The sequence below is a fragment of the Pituophis catenifer genome, unplaced genomic scaffold (assembly GCF_029215685.1).
Source record: "Pituophis catenifer annectens isolate HBS135680 unplaced genomic scaffold, rPitCat1.0.hap2 SCAF_14, whole genome shotgun sequence".
NCBI classification, from domain to species: domain Eukaryota; kingdom Metazoa; phylum Chordata; class Lepidosauria; order Squamata; family Colubridae; genus Pituophis; species Pituophis catenifer.
The window spans coordinates 10031070-10054155 of record NW_027256894.1 but is presented as its reverse complement, the minus strand read 5'-3'; the positions used below and the strand labels follow the sequence as shown (position 1 = coordinate 10054155).

At 43.1% G+C, this 23086-nt stretch overlaps 1 protein-coding gene across 1 annotated transcript in view; it reads left to right on the top strand.

The window, feature by feature from the left end:
* The window catches only part of ADAMTS17 (ADAM metallopeptidase with thrombospondin type 1 motif 17), a 179507-nt gene that overhangs the window by 42732 nt on the left and 113689 nt on the right, over positions 1–23086 (top strand). The window contains exons 5-7 of the mRNA XM_070953589.1: positions 3368–3451; positions 7117–7274; positions 13515–13558. Coding sequence (XP_070809690.1) covers positions 3368–3451; positions 7117–7274; positions 13515–13558 — 286 coding nt within the window. The remainder of the gene's footprint in view (positions 1–3367; positions 3452–7116; positions 7275–13514; positions 13559–23086) is intronic.

The window sequence follows — 23086 nt, the reverse complement described above, 5'->3', positions numbered from 1 at the left end:
TGCGAAATAATTCATATTCTGACATTTATGCTCTCTGCATAGGATGTAGAAATAAATGCCGGTAATAAGTCTTAGCCAGCACTTCAGAGGAATAGGATATATGTGCTTAGAAGGAAAATACGATGCTCTCTAAGATGTGCTAATTCAGAAATGAAAATGCACAGTCTTCCAATATCTCAGGGGTTGCCACAAAAAAGAGGGAGTCAAGCTATTCTCCAAAGCACCTGAGGGTAGAACAAGAAGCAATAGGTGGAAACCAATCAAGGAGAGAAGCAACCTAGAACTAAGGAGAAATTTCCTGACAGTGAGGACAATTAACCAGTGGAACAACTTGCCTCCAGAAGTTGTGAATGCTCCAACACTGGAAGTTTTTAAGATGATGTTGGACAACCATTTGTCTGAAGTGGTGTAGGGTTTCCTGCCTAAGCAGGGGGTTGGACTAGAAGACCTCCAAGGTTCTCTTCGAATTCCGTTCTTCTATAATCAATGCTTTCTTCTGAAATGTAAACCATTTCCAACAATGTATTGTACACATAACTTAAATGTATGCGAAGATCTGCACTGGAAGTTTTTATATCCACCCAGTGGTCTTCCGGGTGCGCTTCAAGGTATTGGTTACCACCTTTAGAGCGCTCCATGGCTTAGGACCTGGGTACCTACGAGACCGCCTTCTGCCACCGGTAGCCTCTCACCGGCCAGTACGCTCCCACAGAGAGGGGCTCCTCAGGGTGCCGTCGGTCAAACAGTGTCAACTGGCGGCACCCCAGGGGGAGAACCTTCTCTGTGGGGGCACCTGCCCTTTGGAACGAGCTCCCCCCGGAGATACGGAGGATCCCGGATTTACGCACTTTCCGCTGTGCCCTCAAGACTTTTTTATTCCAACAAGCTGGGCTGGCCTAACTCTTTTTAATTGCTTGATTTTAATTTGCTTTTAAAAAAAGGGGTGTTTGAATTAGTATGGGCCAAATTTGTTTAATATGTTTTAAATTGTTTTTAAATTTTATATTGTATGTGTTTTATCTTTGGCTGTTCACCGCCCTGAGTCCTTCGGGAGAAGGGCGGTATATAAATCTAAATAAGCCTAAACCTATAACTTAAGAGATTGGACAACCATTTTTTTTTAAATGATGTAGAACAGTGATGGCTAACCTTTTTGCCATCGCGTGCCAGGAAAGGGGGGCAGGAGGGTCACATGCGCACTTGCCCACACCCATAATTCTATGTGCCATGCCCCTACGCATGTATGCACAACTCCCCTCCCCGTTCCCCCCCCTCCCCTGGCACGTGATGGCCCGGTAGGCCCATTTTTTGCTGTCCCCAGCCTCCAGAGTCTCTCTAGAAGTCTGGGGAGGATGAAAATGACCTTCCTCATCACCCCTTGAGGCCCTCCAGAGCCTGTTTCCCTACTTCTGATGGGCCCAGAAGGTGCGAAAATCAGCTGGCCGTCGCGCACATGCGTGCCGGAACTGAGCTCGCGTGCCCACTGATATGGCTACGTGTGCCACCTGTGGCACGCATGCCATAGATTCGCCATCACGGGTATAGAGTTTCCTGCCTCAGTAGAGAGTTGGACTAGAAGACCTCCAAGGTTGCTTCCAACCCTGTTATTCTGTTAATTGCCAGCTGATTAATTATGCAATGTTTTTTTTAATTGAAAAGTTTTACAAAGAAAATCCCCCCCCCCAATATTCCCCCCACCCTCTTTAGTCTCTAATGCTGTACAATCCATCGTTATCCCCAATAAAAACAATTGAGGAGTAAATTTCAACCTTTTTTTCAAAATGTTCTGCATCACCCACCAAATTTTTATCCAAAATGCCTTAATTTTCTTACAAGTCCACCATATATGATAATAAGTTGCATCATCACATTCACATCTCCAACATTTAGCTTGAAAATCCGGGTACATACATGATAATTTTTTAGGGTTTAAATGCCATCTATAAAACATTTTATAAAAATTCTCTCTCAGGTTTTGTGCTTGTGTAAATTTAACATTTCTAACCCAGATCTTTTCCCATGTTTCTATCATCACTGGTTCCTGAAAGTTTTGTGCCCATTTTATCATACAATCCTTAACCAATTCCGTTTCTGAATCTATTTCCAATAAAGCGTTATACAACCTTTTAATTATGCAATGTTTTTAATTGCTTGGTGTTCTTATCCAAGTAATTAATTGGTGTCATCGTTCTAGTTTCATTTATTTAGTTTCCCTTCGTTGCCTGTATTAAACGCCGAACTGCTTAAGACAGGATTCTATCTTTTTCGCATATGTTCATTTTTTAAAACGTCCTCTGCATTGATGCCCTTGGATACATACAAATAAACAATAAAGCCGCATATTATTTCAGTCATATCCGTTTCAAAATCCTCTCCCCTTGCCGATCAGATTTAAAATGTTTGCATGGATAGGCTCGATTTTCATGGGAGAGGTTCCAACTTTCTCTCTCTGTCTCTCTCCAAATATTTAATAATACCTGGAGGAATAATTTCAAAAATGAAGATCAGTCTGTTTTGAAAGAAAATCACATTGACTTCCTAGACTTTTCTTCCTATTTAAAGCATGTGTTAGTTGAAAGCTTCTCTCTTTTTTGCCTCTTGTGTGTGTGTGTGTGTGTGTGTGTGTGTGTGTGTGTGTGTGCGTGTGTGTTTTTTTTAAAAAAAATAATGTTCAAGGGATCACTAATTTCATGTTACGGCATGCTCCTTCAAAAGACCCTTACATTAATTATAAGGTTTAACAGCAGCTACCAAGGATATACATTTACAATTCCTTGTCAGTTTGTGGTCTTTTGAGAAACAGATGCATGTTCATTAGAAAGCCAGAAAGAAAAGTATGTCTGATGCATCTATTTTGAAAGCAATTGTCGTAATTTAAGGACTTTTGTACATTACGGTTCAGTGGGCTTTGGCTATGGAGCTTCCCATTCTGCTTAGAGGTTAGAGGACTGCTCTTTAATTATAGGCTCCTTCTACCATTCAACATTTTTCGGTAGTTGACCGGAGGAGTGTGGGAGTACAGCTAATTCCTAGTTGGGAGGTAGACTTGCAGAGCATAGTGAATGATTATTTTGGCAAAGTTGCTGGGTCCTTTTCTTGATTGCTCGAAAAGGAATGAGCAGCAGAGCACAAATCGTGCCTTTAAGTCGTTCTTTTGTCTGTTCTTGGTTTCAAAAATGTGGTTCTTCCGATGTCCAAGATAACTGGATGAGCAATTGGTGACCCTGCAAAAATTCCTCTATTTGTTTAAAATATATATATATATTATGCAGAGAACAAAGCAAGTCAGTCATGATTTAATATATTTTTGTTCAATGAATGCCTTTCAGTGCTGTGAAGTTATGGTCCTTTTATTGCTTTTATTCAGGTGTATAATATGTTTCAACACCAGAGTCTTGGAGTGAAAGTCTACGTTCGAGTGACGAAGCTTGTCTTGCTTCGAAGACGTCCTGTAAGTTGCTTTCCAGCTTTGACTGAAACTGTGGGTAGTGGTATCTATTCCTAGTGGACAACCATTTAAATATGAACCAGCAGTGTGCTGCAGCTGCCAAAACAGCCAACACAGTTCTAGGCTGCATAAAGAGAGGGATAGAATCGAGATCACATGAAGTGTTAATACCACATTATAATGCCTTGGTAAGGCCACACTTGGAATATTGCATCCAGTTTTGGTTGCCACGATGTAAAAAAGATGTGGAGACTCTAGAAAGTGTGCAGAGAAGAGCCACAAAGATGATTAGGGAACTGGAGGTTAAAACATATGAAGAATGGCTGCAGGAACTGGGTTATGTTTAGTTTAATGAAAAGGAGGACTAGGGGAGATATGATAGCAATCTTCCAATATCTCAGGGGCTGCCACAAAGAAGAGGGAGTCAAGCTATTCTCCAAAGCACCCGAGGGCAGACAAGAAGCAACAGGGTGGAAACTAACCAAGGAGAGAAGCAACTTAGAACTAAGGAGAAATTTCCTGACAGTTAGAACAATTAACCAGTGGAACAACTTGCCTCCAGAAGTTGTGGATGCTCCAACACTGGAAGTTTTAAAGAAGATGTTGGATAACCATTTGTCTGAAGTGGTGTAGGGTTTCCTGCCTAAGCAGGGGGTTGGACTAGAAGACCTCCAAGGTCCCTTCCAACTCTGTCATTCTATTCTATTCTATTCTATTCTATTCTATTCTATTCTATTCTATTCTATTCTATTCTATTCTATTCTATTCTATTCTATTCTATTCTATTCTATTCCATTCCATTCCATTCCATTCCATTCCATTCCATTCCATTCCATTCCATTCCTACCCTACCCTACCCTACCCTACCCCATTCCATTCCATTCCATTCCATTCCATTCCATTCCATTCCATTCCTATCCTATCCTATCCTATCCTATCCTACCCTACCCTACCCTACCCTACCCTACCTTACCCTACTCCATTCCATTCCTACCCTACCCTACCCTACCCTACCCTACCCTACCCTACCCTACCCTACCCTACCCTGTTCTATTCTGTTCTATTCTATTCTATTCTATTCTATTCTATTCTATTCTATTCTATTCTATTCTATTCTATTCTGTTCTTCATTCCATTATTCTATTCTATTCTATTCTATTCTATTCTATTCTATTCTATTCTATTCTATTCTATTCTATTCTATTCTATTCTATTCTGTTCTTCATTCCACTATTCTATTCTATTCTATTCTATTCTATTCTATTCTATTCTGTTCTGTTCTGTTCTGTTCTGTTCTGTTCTGTTCTGTTCTTCATTCCTCTATTCTATTCTATTCTATTCTATTCTATTCTATTCTATTCTATTCTATTCTATTCTATTCTATTCTATTCTGTTCTTCATTCCACTATTCTATTCTATTCTATTCTATTCTATTCTATTCTATTCTATTCTATTCTATTCTAAACATTGTTCCAAAAAAAAAATTGGACTGAGATACTCTGAAAATCATAAAACGTTTATGAATGTAGATGATTGCAAGCAGAGAGTGCAACCCAGTTGATACCTAGGCTGTGTATACAGGTAGTCCTCAACTGACAACAGTTCATTTAGTGACCATTCAAGGTTACAACAGCACTGAAAAAAGTGACTTATGGCTGTTTTTCACACTTACATCCATTGCAGCATCCCCAGGGTCATGTGATCAGAATTTCAGATGCTTGGCAAGTGGTTCATATTTATGACGGTGGCAGTGTCCCGCGATCTCCTTGTGCGACCGTCTGACAAGCAATGTCAATGGGGGAATCCAGATTCACTTAACAACTATGTCACTAACTTAACCACTGCTATGATTCACTTAACAACTCTAGCAAAGGAAAGTCGTAAAATGGGACAAACTCCCTTAACAAATGCTTCCCTTAGCAGCAGAAATTCTGGGTTCAATTGTGGTCATAACTCAAGGACTACTATACAAGGATGTCATCCTAGTGGACGTTTCAAAGAGGAGAAGACCTGAGCAGATATTATCATTAAGCATAGTTAGATAGCTACCTTCAGAGGCGGAGGTTCATCCAGTTGACTTCTTCAATACACATCTAGAGCGAAGGAGTTTGACCAACTTCTGCGTTGCATCTGCAGTTCCCAAGCCAGCTGTTCTCATATAAGATGAAGAAATAAAGGGAAGTATCTGTTGAAGGTAAAACTGCCCTCTGCAAAGTAGTGCAACGGACCAGACAGCGAATAGATACGTTGCTTAGCAAAACACACAGATACTCACAGACTCTGAACGTTGATAGAAAAATAAACAGTCTTTACTTGTAGTAAAACAAACAAACTTGGCTTCTTAAAACAAAGATAACATTTCTTCAAATAATAACGGTTCAACACAAAAACATAGTTTGCTTACAATTCCAGTTCTTTTCAGTAATACAGACACAGTTCCCTTCAGCAGTTCAACCTTCTAATAGCAGGAGCAGAAGCTTAGCCAATTAATCAATTAGTCATCTTGTAGCAGTTAAAGTTACAGAACATAGTTTTCTATATATTATTTACCCAACCGTAGGATAAGCATCCAACAGTATCTTCAGGCTACAGAATGTCTTGGACCAGTTCATTGGGAGAGAAAATCCTAGAAGGGATCTGTTTGAGTTTGGTCTACTGGTGGGTTGGGATTGATGACTTGTTCCAAGATTGGAAGTTCCGTACCTTTTGTCAATTCATCTTACTGTTTTTATGAATTTACTGAAAAGTTGTCAAGGTTTGTCTTGAGAAATACTTTCCTCTGATAGTATCAGTCAAGGGTGGATTCTAAAAAAATGAATTAGTTTTTTTTTTTAAAAAAAGACTGGTTAGGGTTTGGAGGAATCTTTCATCATAAAATGTAGCTATTGTAAACAAACCAAACTAGTCAACCTAATCCTAATAGGCCACTGATTTTCCTTGACATTGTATGAGTTTATTGGCTTTCAAATCCCCGCGTTGATTATTTGAGGGAAAAAAAATGATTATATTGCTTGAGTTGATAAAATGCAGTCTGGTGGGCAAACTTACCCCTTTAGTTCCCTGCACAAGTGAAGAGAAGATTAATTCCATTTACTGCAAAATGTTGGTTTGCAAAGTGAGATGGGTGGAATGCATGGATGGATGAATGAATGAATGAATGAATGAATGAATGCATGGATGGATGGATGAATGAATGAATGAATGAATGCATGCATGCATGGATGCATGGATGCATGGATCCATGGAATCTGTGGATGGGTAGATGAATGAATGAATGAATGCATGGATGGATGGATGAATGAATGTATGCATGCATGGATGCATGGATCCGTGGATCCATGGAATCTGTGGAGGGGTAGATGAATGAATGAATGAATGAATGAATGAATGAATGAATGAATGAATGAATAAATAAATAAATAAATAAATAAATAAATAAATGCAATTGCACTTATTTTCCACTGCAGAGTGCTCCTTTAGGTACTGTGATGAGCTTGGCTGAGCTACTTTTTTTTTATTACACTGACAAAAGCTTGATGACTTGATTTATAAAACACATGTCCGCGGTCCATCAAAGTGAGCTTCAGTATCCCTTTACCACATGCGTGGCTCTCACCTTTGTCTTTCTTCTTTCTCCTGCTTTTTTTTCTTCTTCTTCTTCTTTGAAGGCCAGGTTGTCCATAGGTCACCATGGAGAGAGGTCCCTGGAAAGCTTTTGCCAATGGCAAAATGAAGAGTTTGGGGGTGCGAAGTACCTTGGGAACAATCAGGTTCCCGGAACACGAGATGACACTCTTCCAGTAGACGCTGCTGTCTTTGTTACAAGGTATGGAGTGAATTTGATTTGAGTGAGCAGTTGGCTTTCTACGGTGCTCCTGTCTGTTACTAGGAGAGTTAGGTCTAGGTCTGAGAGCAGTTTTTGAGGGTCTCCAAAGTGGATTAGAATGTTTCATGGATGAAGGTAAAATATACGTGTCCCAGGACAATGTTGCTGGATCCAATCTGATCACCAGGACCAATGTTTTTTTCTTCCAAACTTTTGGGCTCATGCTGGAGCCCATCTTCATGGAACTGCTCTCTAAGTTGAGGGGAGAATCGTCTAAAGAGAAACTCTCCAGGAGAATGAAAAGTCAGAGACGAAAAGTCCCATTCTGGTCCCACTACATAGTTATGATTCTATTTCACATTTAGGAGTCTTGATAGCCCATGAATAAAAACTGTTCTTCAGCCTGTTTGCACGGCTGGCGATGCTTCTATATCTCCTTCCCAATGGTAGGAAGGTAAAGAAGTGCTGACCAGGGTATGAGTCCTCCCTGAGGCAGGGAAACGAGCCTGCAGTACAGTGGACTAAAGCACTGTTATTAACAGATTAACATCTGCTGCTTGCAATTACTGCAAGTTCAAATCTCACCAGGCTCAAGGTTGACTCAGCCTTCCATCCTTTCAAAGATAGGTGAAATGAGGACCCAGATTGTGGGGGCAATAAGCTGACTTTGTATAAATATACAAAAGTATGAAGGTTATTGCTTAACGCATTGTAAGCTGCCCTGAGTCTCCGGAGAAGGGCGGCATATAAATTAAAGCAAAAAAAAAAAAAAAAAAAATCCTCGAGCAAGGAAAAGTGATGGAATGCTGTTCAAATAGGGTGGATTTAGCGAGGCAGATGCTCGTAATAACAGCCATGGAAAGAACTGCGCTGGATAAATGAAAAGATTAGTTTGTATTGTGAGAGAATTAGGCAGCATACAGAGGCCGGGCTTCAGTAAAACCACATCCCCTGTGCAAAATAAGCTGGCCCTGGATTCTCAAAACCCTTCCCTTCCTGTATATCCTCATTTCCCCCCATCCTGTTACGACTTCCCTCTTGCTAAAGGAGGGAACGAACCGGGAACAATTGTCGGTTGAACAATCTCCTGGCTCAGCTGTTTTGGTTCCTAGGGCACAGAAATTCAGCGGTTTTGCTTTTTAGCTTAAGTGCTGTCTTTCAGCATGTGTGTGTGTGTGTGTGTGTGTGTGTGTGTGTGTGTGTCTGGATGAACCCCAAATGGTACAGATGTGGACCAGTGGCAAAGGATGCAAAAGCAGAGCTGTGTCCAGCATGGAATGGCTAAGCCAAGGGGGGAAAAAAACAACAAGAGCTGAATCTTCAACATTTAGATTTCTTTTCTCTGCCTGTTTGTAACCAAAACCAGACATTTTATGATTGACCTCTAAAAACACTTCTTTTTTTTTTCCTGCATGGAGCATTCTTTTCAGTGAAAAGGAAGCCAAGTTCTGTTCACCTTGGGAAACTTTCTTTTTTTTTTGCCCGTTGGTCTCAACTCATAAAGGCTTCCTTAAGTCTAGAGTAGCAAATATTACTTGGGTCATACAACAGACGAAGCCAAAATCCTCCAGCTACATGGTGGCTTGGCAGAATAGAGCATTATAGAATAAAACACTTGGAAGGGACATTGGCAGGGGTGGGCTGCTGGGGGTTCGCAGGGGTTCGGGAGAACCTCTAGCTAAGATTCTGTGCAGTTTGGAGAATCCCCAAATCCCACTCCTGGCTGGCCCCGCCCTGCCCCCCTTCCGTCCCTCCCCTCCCCATGCGGCCCGTTTTGGATGCAGGCAAGTGCAGGGCGTGTGGGGAGGCTCGAGGAGAGTGAAAAACGGGCTTACCGGAAGTTCAGGAAGGCCAGAAACAGGCCCGTTTTCGGCCTCCAGAGGGCCTTTGGAGCCTGGGGAGGCCGTTTTCACCCTCCTGGAGGCTCGAGGAAAGCCTCCGGAGCCCGGGGAGGGCAAAAATGCCCCCCCCGGTGCAGGAGGCCGACTAGGCCATGCCCACCATGGCCACGCCCACCCAGCAACCGGGCAGAGAACCCCTTGCTAAAATTTTTGAAGCCCACCCCTGGACCTTGGAGATCTTCTAGTCCAATCTAGTCCAGGAGACCCTATGCCATATGTCCAGTCTCTTCTTAAAAACCTCCAGTGATGGAGCACCCACCGCTTCTGAAAGCAAGCCATTCCTCCGGTTGATTGTTCTCACTGTTCGGACATTTCTCTCCGAGACCCACCAGTCTTTCAACTGTAGAATGAGATGGTGTCGCTGAGTTTGGGAGCTGTGTCATTTAAGGCTCTTGATGTGAGACTTAATGAGATCCTCTTCATAACCATAATGAAACCTTCATAAAGAACTTTGGTTAATAGCAATAGCACTTAGACTTATATACTATCTCTTAGTGCAGTGATGGCTAATCTTTTCTGGACTGAGTGCCCAAATCACACGTGCGCATGAATGTGCACGCATGCTCTCGAACCCCCAAAATGCAATGTGTCTGTGCCCCTGCACATGCACCCCACCCCCCACGTATGCACCTGCACCCCCTGCATGCATCCTGCCCTCATGCATGCGCATGCGGTCCCCTGCATGTGCCCCCCACATTCGCACGCCCTCCCTGCACACCTCCTGTGCATGTGTGGCAAAGACCCAAAGACCAGCTGGCCGACGGGAGGCGCATGGAGCTGAACTAGGACGACGGCTCACGTGCCATCACAGAGGGCGCTGCATGCCACCTCTGGCACACGTGCCATAGGTTCGCCATCACAGTCTTGGTGCTTTACAGCACTCTCTGTGTGGTTTATAATGTCAGTCTATTGCCCCCAACAATCTGGGTCTTCATTTTACTGACCTTGGAAGGATGGAAGGCTGAGTCCACCTTGAACCCCATCAGGATCGAACTCCAGACTGTGGGCAGAGTTTGCCTGCAATTCTGCATCTTGTGTGTGTGTGTGTGTGTATAAATAGTTTTTATTGTAGTTTTTCTTTTCCAAAACTCTAATTTTATATATTGATTTTAATTGGTTTTAAATTTTATAAATCTATGTATTTTAATATGGCTGTACACCGCCCTGAGTCCTTCGGGAGAAGGGCGGTATAGAAATTGAATAAACTCTTAAACTCTTAAACTCTAATACATATTCAAACAGACAATGTCATTTTTATATACTTTGGATTAACAATTCACATAAAATCTATATTGTATACATATATACATCTTCCGCTTCCTTATAAATATTACCTATTTCCTTATAAATATTACCTATTTCTGTTGTCTATTCACCTATACCAGTTTTCCCAAACCGCATGGAAGGCTGAGTTAACCTTGAACCCCATCAGGATCGAACTCCAGACTGGGGGCAGAGTTTGCGGTTTGCAATTCTGCATTCTAACCACTGCGCCACCAGGGCTCTTCATAGTGTAAGGGTTTATATATTCGGTACCTATTACTAAGCTAGGTACATAGAGCAAAGCAACAAATGACACAATATACATTATAATCAGTTGTAAGATCATAATGTAAGGTAAGGACCTTCTGAAAGCTATCTATAAAAATTATACCTTTGTTGTTTCTGGAATTATTATTATTATTTTACTTGAGGGGGGACTAGAAAGGGCCCAACCTCAGCTTCTGCACCTTAAGTTCAACAACGATTGGTTATCAGTTGCCAGCATTTTCCTCTTAAGCTTCCTTTTCGGCTGCTATTTTAATAGTTCCCAGATGGGCCCTTGGCATTGAGAGAGGGTTCGTGGCTCGTCCAGGCATAAATAGCTGTTGCTTTTGCCCCATTTTACTGTCGGGAGCCTTGGCATTAGAGAAAGGAATTTGAAATCCAGGGAATTACCTGGAACTACCAGCCCCTCATCATCCATGGTCCTGCAAGAGACAAAGATATGCCCGTGTTTTCATTCGCTAAGCTAGAAATCCCCTTTGAGAAAGCAGCTTTTTCAGCTACAACCGTCCCGTCCTTTTTTACTCAAAGCATCTGTCCGATTTACCCGTTTATATAATCGTACAATCTAGTCCTTGAATAAACTTTGTGAAGCTGAGTCTGGCAATTCCTGCAAGGATGATACTGCCAGCTGGGTCAAGAGGAGAAGGCCCTGTGGCCAACTTTGCACTGCAAGCTTTTTAGGTGCAAAATACAGCAGCCCAGAATTTCTCTGCTTAGATCAGCGGTCACTAACTGGTGGTCCGCGAGAAAATTTTGGTGGTCCGCAGAAAAATTATTTGCATTTTTTAAATATTGCACTAAATCAGGAGTCCTCAAACTACCAGATACATGGGCCGGATACGTGCAATGAACGTTTGTGTTGCTGCAGAGAGACTCCCCCTTCAGGGTCTTTTTGTGTAGGTCAGAGGGGGGCAAAAATCCCGACTCGGGGTCTGCTTCGGCCTCCTGGTGGGGGGCTTTGGGCGAAGGCTGGAGGGAAGCGCCTCTGGTGGCAAAGAGCCAGAGGGCCTTGTTCCAGTGGGACTGCATCATGGCCTGGAACTGGCTGACCATCTCAGCCAGCTGAGCCTCCAGGTGCCGGAACCTGGCCTTGCACTCCTGTAGGTCTTCCCGCTGCTTGGAAAGCCGATGCTCGTTGTCCTCAGTGAGGTGCTTCTGCTGAGCCTCCTCGGCCAGATCCAATTTGAACTGAGCCAGCTGTTTTGCCAACTCTTTCTCAAGGTGGCTGCTTCACTCCAACAACTGCTTCCTGTTGGGGCCCTAAGGAGCCTGGGCGGGTTGGCGAGGCACCTCTCGACGTGAGTGACATCAAGTTGGCCATGTCCACCCAATCACATGACCACCTAGCCATGCCCACTCATTAGGCAGATCATATTAGTTAAAATTATGAATTTAGTGGTCCGAAAGGTTGGTGACCCCTGGCTTATTTTCTTTCTTTCTTTCTTTTATTAGATTTATATACCGCCCTACTCCTGAAGGACTCAGGGCAGTGAACAGGCACAAAAATAAAATACATAAATACAAAAATTTAAAAGCAAAAATAAAACCAGATTAAACAATTTAGCCCGAGACAAATTTAAAACATCCCAATAATTTAAAAACAGATTTAAAATTTTCAATTTAAAAGAAAAGGGGGGAAAAGGTTAGGCCAGGCCAGCTTGCTGGAATAGGAAGGTCTTAAGAGTGCGGGGAAAGTGCACAGATCCGGGATCCTCCGTATCTCCGGGGGGAGCTTGTTCCAGATAGTGAGTGCCCCTACAGGGAAGGCCCTCCCCCTTAGATGTTAGAAGGTTAGAGTTTTGTCCTACTTCTGCTTGCAGTGCATGATGGCTGACTTGAAAAAGAAACCTGGAGATGACTGAGGTTTGGGAAGAAAGAAAGGAATGAAGTAGCCATGGTCATTCACTTAACAACCACAGCAAAAAAATGTCGTAAAATGCCCGATGCGAAAGACCAGATCCACCCTTGAAGGCTGAATTAAGCTGATTTATTGCTAAAAGCCTATGAACAGGAATCTTTTCAACTAATGGTCAGCACCTGGTTAGAATTAGATGAGGGTCAACATCACTGAATGGGAGTTGGATTGATTTTGTTTGTGGCTATGTAGGGATTCTAGGCTGATTCCTCTTTTCACGTCGCCCCCAGGTTCTGCGGTTCCTTCTACATAAAATCAGGCACAACTCACTTATGACTACCTTGCTTAGTGACGAACGTTCCTAGGGTAGTCGTAAGTCAAGGACTACCTGTAAAATGAAACATGAAAAGAATATGTATGAGTGAATGAATGAATGAATGAATGAATGAATGAATGAATGAATGAATATGAATTTGAATTTACCTGCCCCCAGTGGTGGGTTGCCCCCGGTTCGGACCGGTTCACAAGAACCGGGAGTAAAACCGGTGGGAGACCCCGCCCACCGCCCCGGATGTTGTCATCGGCAATCTGCGCATGCGCACGATCCCGTTGCGAACCGGTAGTAAAGGTAAGTAGAACCCACCCCTTCCTGCCCCTAGTGCAATATCTTACATTTAAATGCAGTAAGTAACAGGAACAGAGTTGGAAGGGACCTTGGAGGTCATTTAGTCCAACCCTCTGCTCACGCAGGAGACCTGTGCTAGGGATTCGAACTGCCAAACTGCCGACCTTTCTGATCGACAAGCTCAGTGTCTTAGCCACTGAGCCATCTTAGCGGCTTATAGGTGACAGACACTCTGAAAACGTGTGTCCATGTATACAACCCGTATCTCTTCCTTTTAAGGAATGTTCCTAATTATGGTTTATTATTTTCAGGACAGATTTTTGTGTCCATAAGGATGAGCCATGTGACACAGTGGGTAAGTAAACCTACAGATGTTTTTCATTTTACCATGCATTGTTTTACCGCATTTACCAGTGAGGAAGACTAATTGCCTGCCCCTCCCCCTTCAGATAATTTACCTTTAACATGGTGTGGTTGTGTTAGATTGGCCGAGAGTACAAGAAAGAAGAAAGTGGTTTGTTTGTTTTTTTCTTCTTAATTCTGTTTTTTTGGAACGGGACCCGCGTACTTATGGTCATGGTTGTCTTCCTTTTCAGCACATTATGGTATGTAAAGAGTTTGTCTCACTAACTATGGAAACCATAACAGTCACTAATTGCTCCGCAGATGAAAAATGGATGTAATACATTTGAATGTTCACATCCATTGTTGTTGTTGTTTTCTGTGCAGCTGGAGCTGCAACGGGGTTGGGGATCAGGCTGGGATTCAAATTTTGAATACTGGTTCTATGGGCGTGATTTGGTGGCGTGACATGGCTTGGTGGGCATGGCAGGGAAAGTATATTGCCAAATGTCCATTCCCACCCCATTCCAGGGGAAGGATACTGCCAAATCTCCATTCCAACCCCATTCCAGGGGAAGGATACTGCAAAATCTCCATTCCCACTCCACTCCAGGGGAAGGATACTGCAAAATCTCCATTCCCACTCCACTCCAGGGGAAGGATACTGCAAAATCTCCATTCCCACCCCGCTCCAGGGGAAGGATACTGCAAAATCTACATTCCCATCCCACTCCTGGGGGAAGGGTATTGCAAAATCTCCATTCCCACTCCACTCTGGGGCCAGCCAGTGGTATTTGCCGGTTCTCTGAACTACTCAAAATTTCCACTACTGGTTCTCCAGAACCTGTCAGAACTAGTTCAAACGTTTTAAATAAGTAAATATTTACAGAGTACTTGCAAGCACTTCAGATGCTAGGTGACCGAATTGTCATAGAGATAGACTATTCTGACACAACTGGCACTTCAACAGTTTTGTCTATATTGACCTCAGGGTCGCGGTCAATAAATATTTTATATCCAAAGGCTGAAGAATTAGCATAATTGCCTTAGGAAGCTTTAAAAGTGTTTAATTTGTAGTTCTTTGCAACTGCGGTGCAGAGTTTTAGGGGAGCTTTTCTAATATTAGAATTAGAATTCTTTATTGGCCAAGTATGGTTGAACGCACACTCGGCCAATAGGACAGGATTTTGTCTCGGGTGCATAAGCTCGCAGTGTATATACAAGCAACAAGTGATAAATCATGATCATAATCATCGTAAAAGACATTCATCATAAACTATAAGGTACTGCACTCAGTGCTAGCCATAGGATACTAATTAAGCAATCCACATAAATCATACTAGGACACTAAATAAAACAATATAAATTGTAAGATACAAGCAGCAAAGTTATAGTCACAAGGACATAAGGAAATAGGAAAAGTGAGAAAGATAATAGTAATACAGCCCTACTGGGTAATTTGGAATAGAGTAGAGTAGAGTAGAATAGAATAGAATAGAATAGAATAGAATAGAATAGAATAGAATAGAATAGAATAGAATAGAATAGAATAACAGAGTTGGAAGGGACCTTGGAGATCATCTAGTCCAACCCCCTACTCAAGCAGGAGAACCTGTACTATTTCAGACAAGTGGCTATCTAGTCTCTTCTTAAAAACCTCCAGTGATGGAGCGTCCACAGTTTCTGAAGGCAACCTATTCCACTGGTTAATTGTCCTCACTATTAAAAAGTTTCTCCTTAATTCCAGGTTGTTGTTTTTTTAATTTGATTTATATGCCGCCCTTCTCCGGAGACTCAGGGCGGCTTACAATGTGTTAAGCAATAGCCTTCATACTTTTGTATATTTATACAAAGTCAACTTATTGCCCCCACAAACTGGGTCCTCAATTTACCTACCTTAGAAAGGATGGAAGGCTGAGTCAACCTTGAGCCTGGCGGGATTCGAACCTGCAGTAATTGCAGGCAGCTGGTCTTAATAACAGGGTGCTTTAGACCACTGTACTACCAAGGTTGCTTCTCTCTTTGGTATTTCACTGTTATAAAAAGTATAATGTTGGTGATGACCCATTCATCCTTAAGACTAGGTCTCATGCTACATGGTGGCATGTTGTGATTCTTGTACAGAACTGAAATCCATAGGACTTCTCTTACTGTCTTTGTTTCTAATATACATACTGATATTACAGGGGGAAGAATAACAAGGGCTGCTTAGGACAGCAGCAGCAGGAGAGATCCATTAAAAAGAGATCTCTAACTTACTGTATTTTTTGGAGTATAAGATGCACCTTAGTTTTTGGGGAGGAAAATAAGAAAAAAAAAATCTGCGTACCAGGTATTCATCTGGCTAGTCCTTAGCCTGGTCAGCTTCAGCACATTAGTTCACGCACTGGTTTTGAGGTTGGGGCCGGTTGGGGCTAAAAAAACAGCTTCTAAACACAGCTGATAGTCGGAGGGAGCAGCAATTAGAAAAGCAGGCAAAGCACGGAAGATCGCTTCGCTCACGTTGGGGCTGAAAAACAGCTTCTAAAGCACAGCTGATCATCGGAGGGAGCAGCAATTAGAAAAGCAGGCAAAGCACGGAAGATTGCTTCACTCACATTGGGGCTGAAAAACAGCTTCTAAAGCACAGCTGATAGTCAGAGGAAGCAGCAATTAGAAAAGCAGGCAAAGCACGGAAGATTGCTTCGCTCACATTGGGGCTGAAAAACAGCTTCTAAAGCACAGCTGATCGTCGGAGGGAACTCCAGTGACTAAAGCAGGCGAAGTGTGGGAGGGGTAAGAGAAGGCAGAAGCTGTTCCGGGTAGCCATTTTGGCCACCGCGTGTCAGCGGCGATGTGCTTTGGTGATCCCCGCAGCCTTGAAAGGGCTCTCAAACAGAGCGTTTGGAGGCTGAAAGGAACCAAAAAACACAAGCCATTGTTGATGGCAATCTCTGCAGCCAGGAAGAGGATGCACGGAGGCTGAAGGGTGGGTTCTGGCAGGTGGGATGGGTTACATTCGGAGTATAAGATGCACCCAAATTTTCAGCCTCTTTTAGGAGGGGAAAAAGTGCGTCTTCTACTCCAAAAAATATTTTGAGGGTGGAATGTTCTGATCCTCAGGCAATTCTGATCTTGTTGGAAGATCATTGTTTGTTGTTCCAGCCTTACCAGAAGAGTTTTGACATCAAAACTGATTTTGATTTTTAATTACCCCAAAAAGGATAAAACATTACCCTTTGAATGAAGGACTTTTTTCTGGTATCGTCAGAACAATGTTGGAATACTTCTGGTAAAATGAGAAGTCCTTTTATGGTCTCAGAACATACGGAGTTGTAGCCATTCAGCTTTAGCTCCTGCGAAAAAATAGCTTGTCAGATATTATTATCGTTTTATCTTAGATGTGGAGGGATAATCCAAGAAGACAGGACATGGTGAGGCTGCAAGGAAAAGCTGAGACATACATTCTCTGTTTTCAGTATTTATTGGAACTGCCCTAAAACCCTCGCACTGTGAGTGGAAAGTAATGACTCACAACACCATGATTGTCTACAAAGCCAATGGAAACCATATTTCCGTGGGATAAGCATGCAAACTGTCTACCTGAGTCCAGATGTAGCCACAGACGAGCATGTGCTCAGCAAGTCATGGGCTGAAACCATTTTGATGGAAGACACATGCTATCACTTAGGAGCCAACATCCCATTTCATAGGATCTCTAACCGTTGAAAAAAAGGAGTTTTTTTGTGGGGGAGGACAGGAAGGGATATGTTATCTTTGTGCAATCTCAGTGTGAAAACAAGAATGGGGGATGATATAAAGCAGGGGTCTCCAACCTTGGCAACTTTAAGACGTATGGACTTCAACTTCCGGAGTTCTTCAGCCAGCAAAGCTGAAGAACTCTGGAAGTTGAAGTCCATATGTCTTAAAATTGCCAAGGTTGGAGATTCCTGATATAAAGGGTTTTTTTTTTCTTCATGTTCGGGACTCTGTTGGGAATCTTTGGCCAGAATGTCCCTGTTGTGACCCAGGCCCAAGTAGATATTATCAGACGCAATCAGTTCGAAACAAACAGACTTTATTAGAACAGCTGAGAATTAACTCATTCTCAGCGTAGTCCAAACTAATTCAGAACAAATTCTTCATAACGCAAATTCTTCAACCTTATCACCAAAAAGAAAAGGGAAGAATATGATCCGAATGAAGATTGTGTGCAATTGGAGTTTTTCTTACATATAAATTTAATTTATAAATGAAGAATCTAAAATATATGCCAGGAAGTACCCTGTTTCTCTCAAAATAAGACATCCCCTGATAATAAGCCCAATCAGGCTTTTGAGTGCATGGCAATAAGGCCAAGCGCTTATTTCAGGGCTCAAAAAAATATAAGACAGGGTCTTATTTTCGGGGAAACACGGTATGCAATGGTGTCATCTAGGTTGGTGTGGGATGCTTATGAAAATAAGAATCCATAAGTTGTTGCTAATTACATGTTACACTTGAGTGAGTGACAATAATTGGAGAATAAATGGGAGGTGAGGGGAACTGTACAATATTCCGAATGAATGTCACCCAAAGGAAAAAATATTTTGACATGAATGGATGGGTGCGAATGTGACAAGAAACAAAAGAAACAATTGGACCACTTGATAATCCAAGAATGATTGAGAACTGGGATTGTTTGGTTAGCATTTGCTTAGAAAGATGTCTTTGTTCAATCAATCTAGGGCTTTTTGTATGTACCCATGACAAAAGGATCCCTGTGAGTGATTTAATTGTTTATAATAAAAGATTGGGACAATTAGCTTGCTGATGAAAGATTCTGACTGTGAGTAGAATCGTTCTTTGTAGTATCAGAATGAATCTTGGGGGGAAAGTGGTCCTGAAAGAAAAGAAGTGAAACAGAGTAGAGCAACTACAGGAAGAGATTAGTCCTGGATGAAGAAGTGTTAGAAGAAAGATTAATCTCACACATAGAAGGTAGATGAACAGAAAGAGGATACGGAAGTTGCTTGGACAGAATGGACAGAATTCTGTCATCATGTGGCACATCAGTGTGCAGAATAATTGAGATATATGATGGATGGATGGGTGGATGGATGATGGATGGGTGTATAGATGATAGATAGAGGCAGGCAGAGATAGAGATATGGATGGATGGATGGGTGGGTGGGTGGGTAGACTGGTAGATAGTATGTGTGTAAGAGAGAGGGATGGATGGATGGATGATGGATGGGTGTATAGATAGATAGATAGATAGATAGATAGAGGCAGGCAGGCAGAGATAGAGATAGAGATATGGATGGATGGATGGATGGATGGATGGATGGATGGATGGATGGATGGATGATGGATGGATGTATAGATGATAGATAGTTAGAGGCAGACAGAGATAGAGATATGGATGGATGGGTAGATTGGTAGATAGTATGTGTGTAAGAGAGGGATGGATGGATGGATGGATGGATGGATGGATGGATGGATGGATGGGTAGGTTGGTAGATAGTGTGTGTGTGAGAGAGAGGGATGGATGGATGGGTGGGTGGGTGGATGGATGGGTGGTGGATGGATGATTAGTCTTATCATCATATAAAAAAACAAAAATAAAATACAGGATCTAATTCCAGGATAAAATAAATTTAAAAATACAGAAATAAAATACATATGTTGTAAATGCAAATAATTAATATTCAGATAAATAACCTAACCTTTACAGGATGAATGGGCTATAAAAGTTCTTAGCTCGACTGCCTTAAGTATAAAAATAGCACTTGTGCAAAGTATACATTAAGACTCCGGGATGAAACAGGACAATCTGCAATTCAGTTCTTAGTGGGCTGTTCTTTCAAATTGGGATGTTAAGTATCTCAGCCTAAGAGGGGCATTTAGTGGGCAGTTCAATAAAACATGAGCAATATCTTCAGTGGCTGGAAGCACCCCATATACATACAATGTCTTCTGATGAGGTGGCAGGTGGTGGAAATTAGTTCTCTAACTTTAAAAGTGAAACGCAACTTATTATGAAGCTTTATAAGAAGTGTCCGTTAAGTGTTTGAACATTTCATTATAAGGTGGGTCATCACGTGACCAGACCTGGTTTTACGATGGTTTTTTGCAGCGGTCATTAAATGCAATCGTTCATCAAACCCATTGTTTTCTATGGGACTGGTTTTGCTAGAACCAGAAATGAACTCCAGCTTCCGGCAAAAACAGCATATATCACAGTCACATGTGTAGGACACCGCAAACAGCCATAAAGGCAAGCCAGCTGCCGAGTGCCCAAAATTGCAGTCGTAGGTGTGTTTGTGTGTGTCAGTGTGTGTACATCAGAACTTCGAATCCGGATTGTATGTCCAGGGGTGGGCTTCAAACATTTTAGCAAGGGGTTCTCTGCCTGGTTGCTGGGTGGGCATGGCCATGGTGGGCGTGGCCTAGTCGGCCTCCTACACCACAGCAGGTGGGGGGGCATTTTTGCCCTCCCCGAGCTCCGGAGGCTTTCGTTGAGCCTCCGGGAGGGCGAAAACGGCCTCCCCAGGCTGCGGAGGCCCTCTGGAGGCCGGAAACGGGCTTGCCTTCCCAAACTTCCCGTAGGCCCATTTTTTGCCCTCCCCAAGCCTCTGCACGCGCCCTGCACTTACCTGCATACAAAATGGGCCACATGGGGACTCCTGGGAGGGGCTGGGTGGGGTCGGTGGGGCCAGCCAGGAGTGGGATTTGGGGCTTCTCTGAACTGCACAGAATCTTAGCTAGAGGTTCTCCTGAACCCCTGCGAACCCCCAGCAGCCCCACCCCTGTGTAAGTCCCATTTTTGGGGTCTATCGTAACTTTAAACAGTCATAAGTCAAAGACTACCTATAACCCTTAAGGGGTCACCAGATGCATCGTGGTTTTCATGTTTAGATATTACTTAAATGATCTCATGTTCTGGCATTGCGTAATGACCGAATCTTCCTTAAGCACTGTGATTTATTTACCCACTATCAGCATATGCAAAATACCACACGTCTCTTGGAAACTATGCAGATTGGCTAGGTATTACAGTTTATCTGCCTTGGCAATGTTTGTGTTTGGGAGTCTATGCAAAATGTGTACAACGCCCTCTTCGTTCTGTGACTACACGTTTCCCACAAGCGACGGTGCATGTCTACAATTGCCAGAATTTCTGCACGTTTCTGAGCTCAACCTGTCTTAATCTACAGTAGACGTGAACACTGATTCTGCAAAAGCTGTCGCCTTTTTTTTTTTTTTTTTTTGGAAGCTGTCCTAGAGGAAAAATACACACAGAGAGGCAGGTTGCATTTGAGTTTTGGCAAGGGGTCCACCCTGGAATGGTCTGTTTAAGGAATGGAATTCCATTGCCAAAGGAGCTTTGAAGGTTACATAATGACGGAGCTGAGCTTGAAAATGAAGGAAAGTATGAAGGTATGCATTTGTGGGCTGAGGTTGTGCCAGCCATCCGACAAGAAGCAGAACAACCAAGACACTCTGCTGGCTTTGAATGTGCCTGCTTGGTTCATCACCTCCTTCCAAAAGATCAGCTGGATTCTCTTCTCTTCTCTTCTCTTCTCTTCTCTTCTCTTCTCTTCTCTTCTCTTCTCTTCTCTTCTCTCCTCTCCTCTCCTCTCCTCTCCTCTCCTCTCCTGTTCCATTCCATTCCATTCCGATTTCTCTTCTCTTCTCTTCTCTTCTCTTCTCTTCTCTTCTCTTCTCTTCTCTTCTCTTCTCTTCTCCTCTCCTCTCCTCTCCTCTCCTCTCCTCTCCTCTCCTCTCCTCTCCTCTTCTGTTCCGTTCCATTCCGATTTCTCTTCTCTTCTCTTCTCTTCTCTTCTCTTCTCTTCTCTTCTCTTCTCTTCTCTTCTCTTCTCTTCTCCTCTCCTCTCCTCTCCTCTCCTCTCCTCTCCTCTCCTCTCCTCTCCTCTCCTCTCCCCTTCTCTTCTTCCCTTCCCTTCTCTCTTCTCCCTTCTGGAAAGACAAATTCCTTGTGAGTCCAATCACACTTGGCCAATAAAGAATTCTGTTCTGTCCTGTCCTGTCCTGTCCTGTCCTGTCCTGTCCTGCCCTGCCCTGCCCTGCCCTGCCCTGCCCTGCCCTACCCTACTCCTACTCTACTCTACTCTACTCTACTCTACTCTACTCTACTCTACTCTACTCTACTCTACTCTACTCTACTCTATCTACTCTACACTACTCTCTACTCTCTACCTCTCCAGAAAGATGTTAGGGTTAGGGTTGAGATGTTAGGGGGAGGAAAGATTGACATTACACGTTTCTAGCAAGATCACTGTTAAAAGTACTATAGGCAAGGTAACTGCAGACAGAGCCCCAGAGCAAAATTTTAGCATTGAAATGCAGAAAAGCTTGCTTTTATCCCATTCATCCTTGACGGAAGCTCATTAAACAGTCTGTAGGCTGCAGCCATCTGCCTTGGGACATTCCTGTCTTGTTGTGACTTGAATTGGTTCTTCGGCTTCCTGCTGAAACTTCCTTCCAGCCACGCTGCCTCAGATCCAGCCAAGCACGGAAAGTTCAGTATCTAACGCTTAATATCCTGTGGGAGGAACAGAATGAGCATTCTGTCTTTTCGGCAATTGAATCTCAAAGCGGAGCTTGTTTTTTTAAAACGAGCAAACTCGGCTTTCAGACTTAGGATGCTTCCACACAAAGCGTCTTAGTGACACTTCCGTTTTGCTTCAGGTCTCTTAACTCCTAGCCCCAGGCTTCTCCACCTCTTTGTGGAACCTCAACCCCATATTGTCTTAAGTGTTTAAAAAAAGCAGAAAGGTGCCTCAACAGATCACAGAACAACAGAATATCAGAATAACAGAGTTGGAAGGGATCTTGGAGGTCTTCTAATCCAACCCCCTGCTCAAGCAAGAAATCCTATACCCGTGATGGCAAACCTATGGCACTTGTGCCACAGGTGGCATGTGGAGCCATATCTGTGGGCATGCGAGCATTGCTCTAGTTTAGCTCCAGCGCACACGCACACATGCCGGCCAGCTGATTTCCAGCCTTCCAGGTCCACCTGAAATTGGAAAATGGGCCATTTCCAGCTCCAGGGGGGGTGGGGATGGCCGTTTTCACCCTCCCACCGGGCCATCGCGTGCATGCGAGGGGGTCAGGGTGCATTGAATTATGGGTGTGGGTACACGCGCATGACCCCCCGCGCTGCCCGCACTTTTGGCACGCGACGGCAAAAAGGTTAGCCATCACTGCCGTATACCATTTCAGACAAATCGTTGTCCAATCTCTTCTTAAAAACCTCCAGTGTTGAAGTACCCAGAAGCTGTTCCACTGGTTAATTGTTCTCACTGTCAGGAAATTTCTCCTTATTTCTAGGTTGGATCTCTCCTTGATTAGTTTCCATCCGTTGCTTCCTGTCCTGCCTTCAGGTGTTTTGGAGAATAGCTTGACCCCCTCTTCTTTGTGGCAACCCCTGAGATATTGGAAGACTGCTATCATGTACACAAATACACACAGAGCCCGACCACAAATAATGGCCAATGGGTTAATGCCTGAGTTAATGCCTTTTTTTGTTATTGTTGTATTTTCCCATTGGATG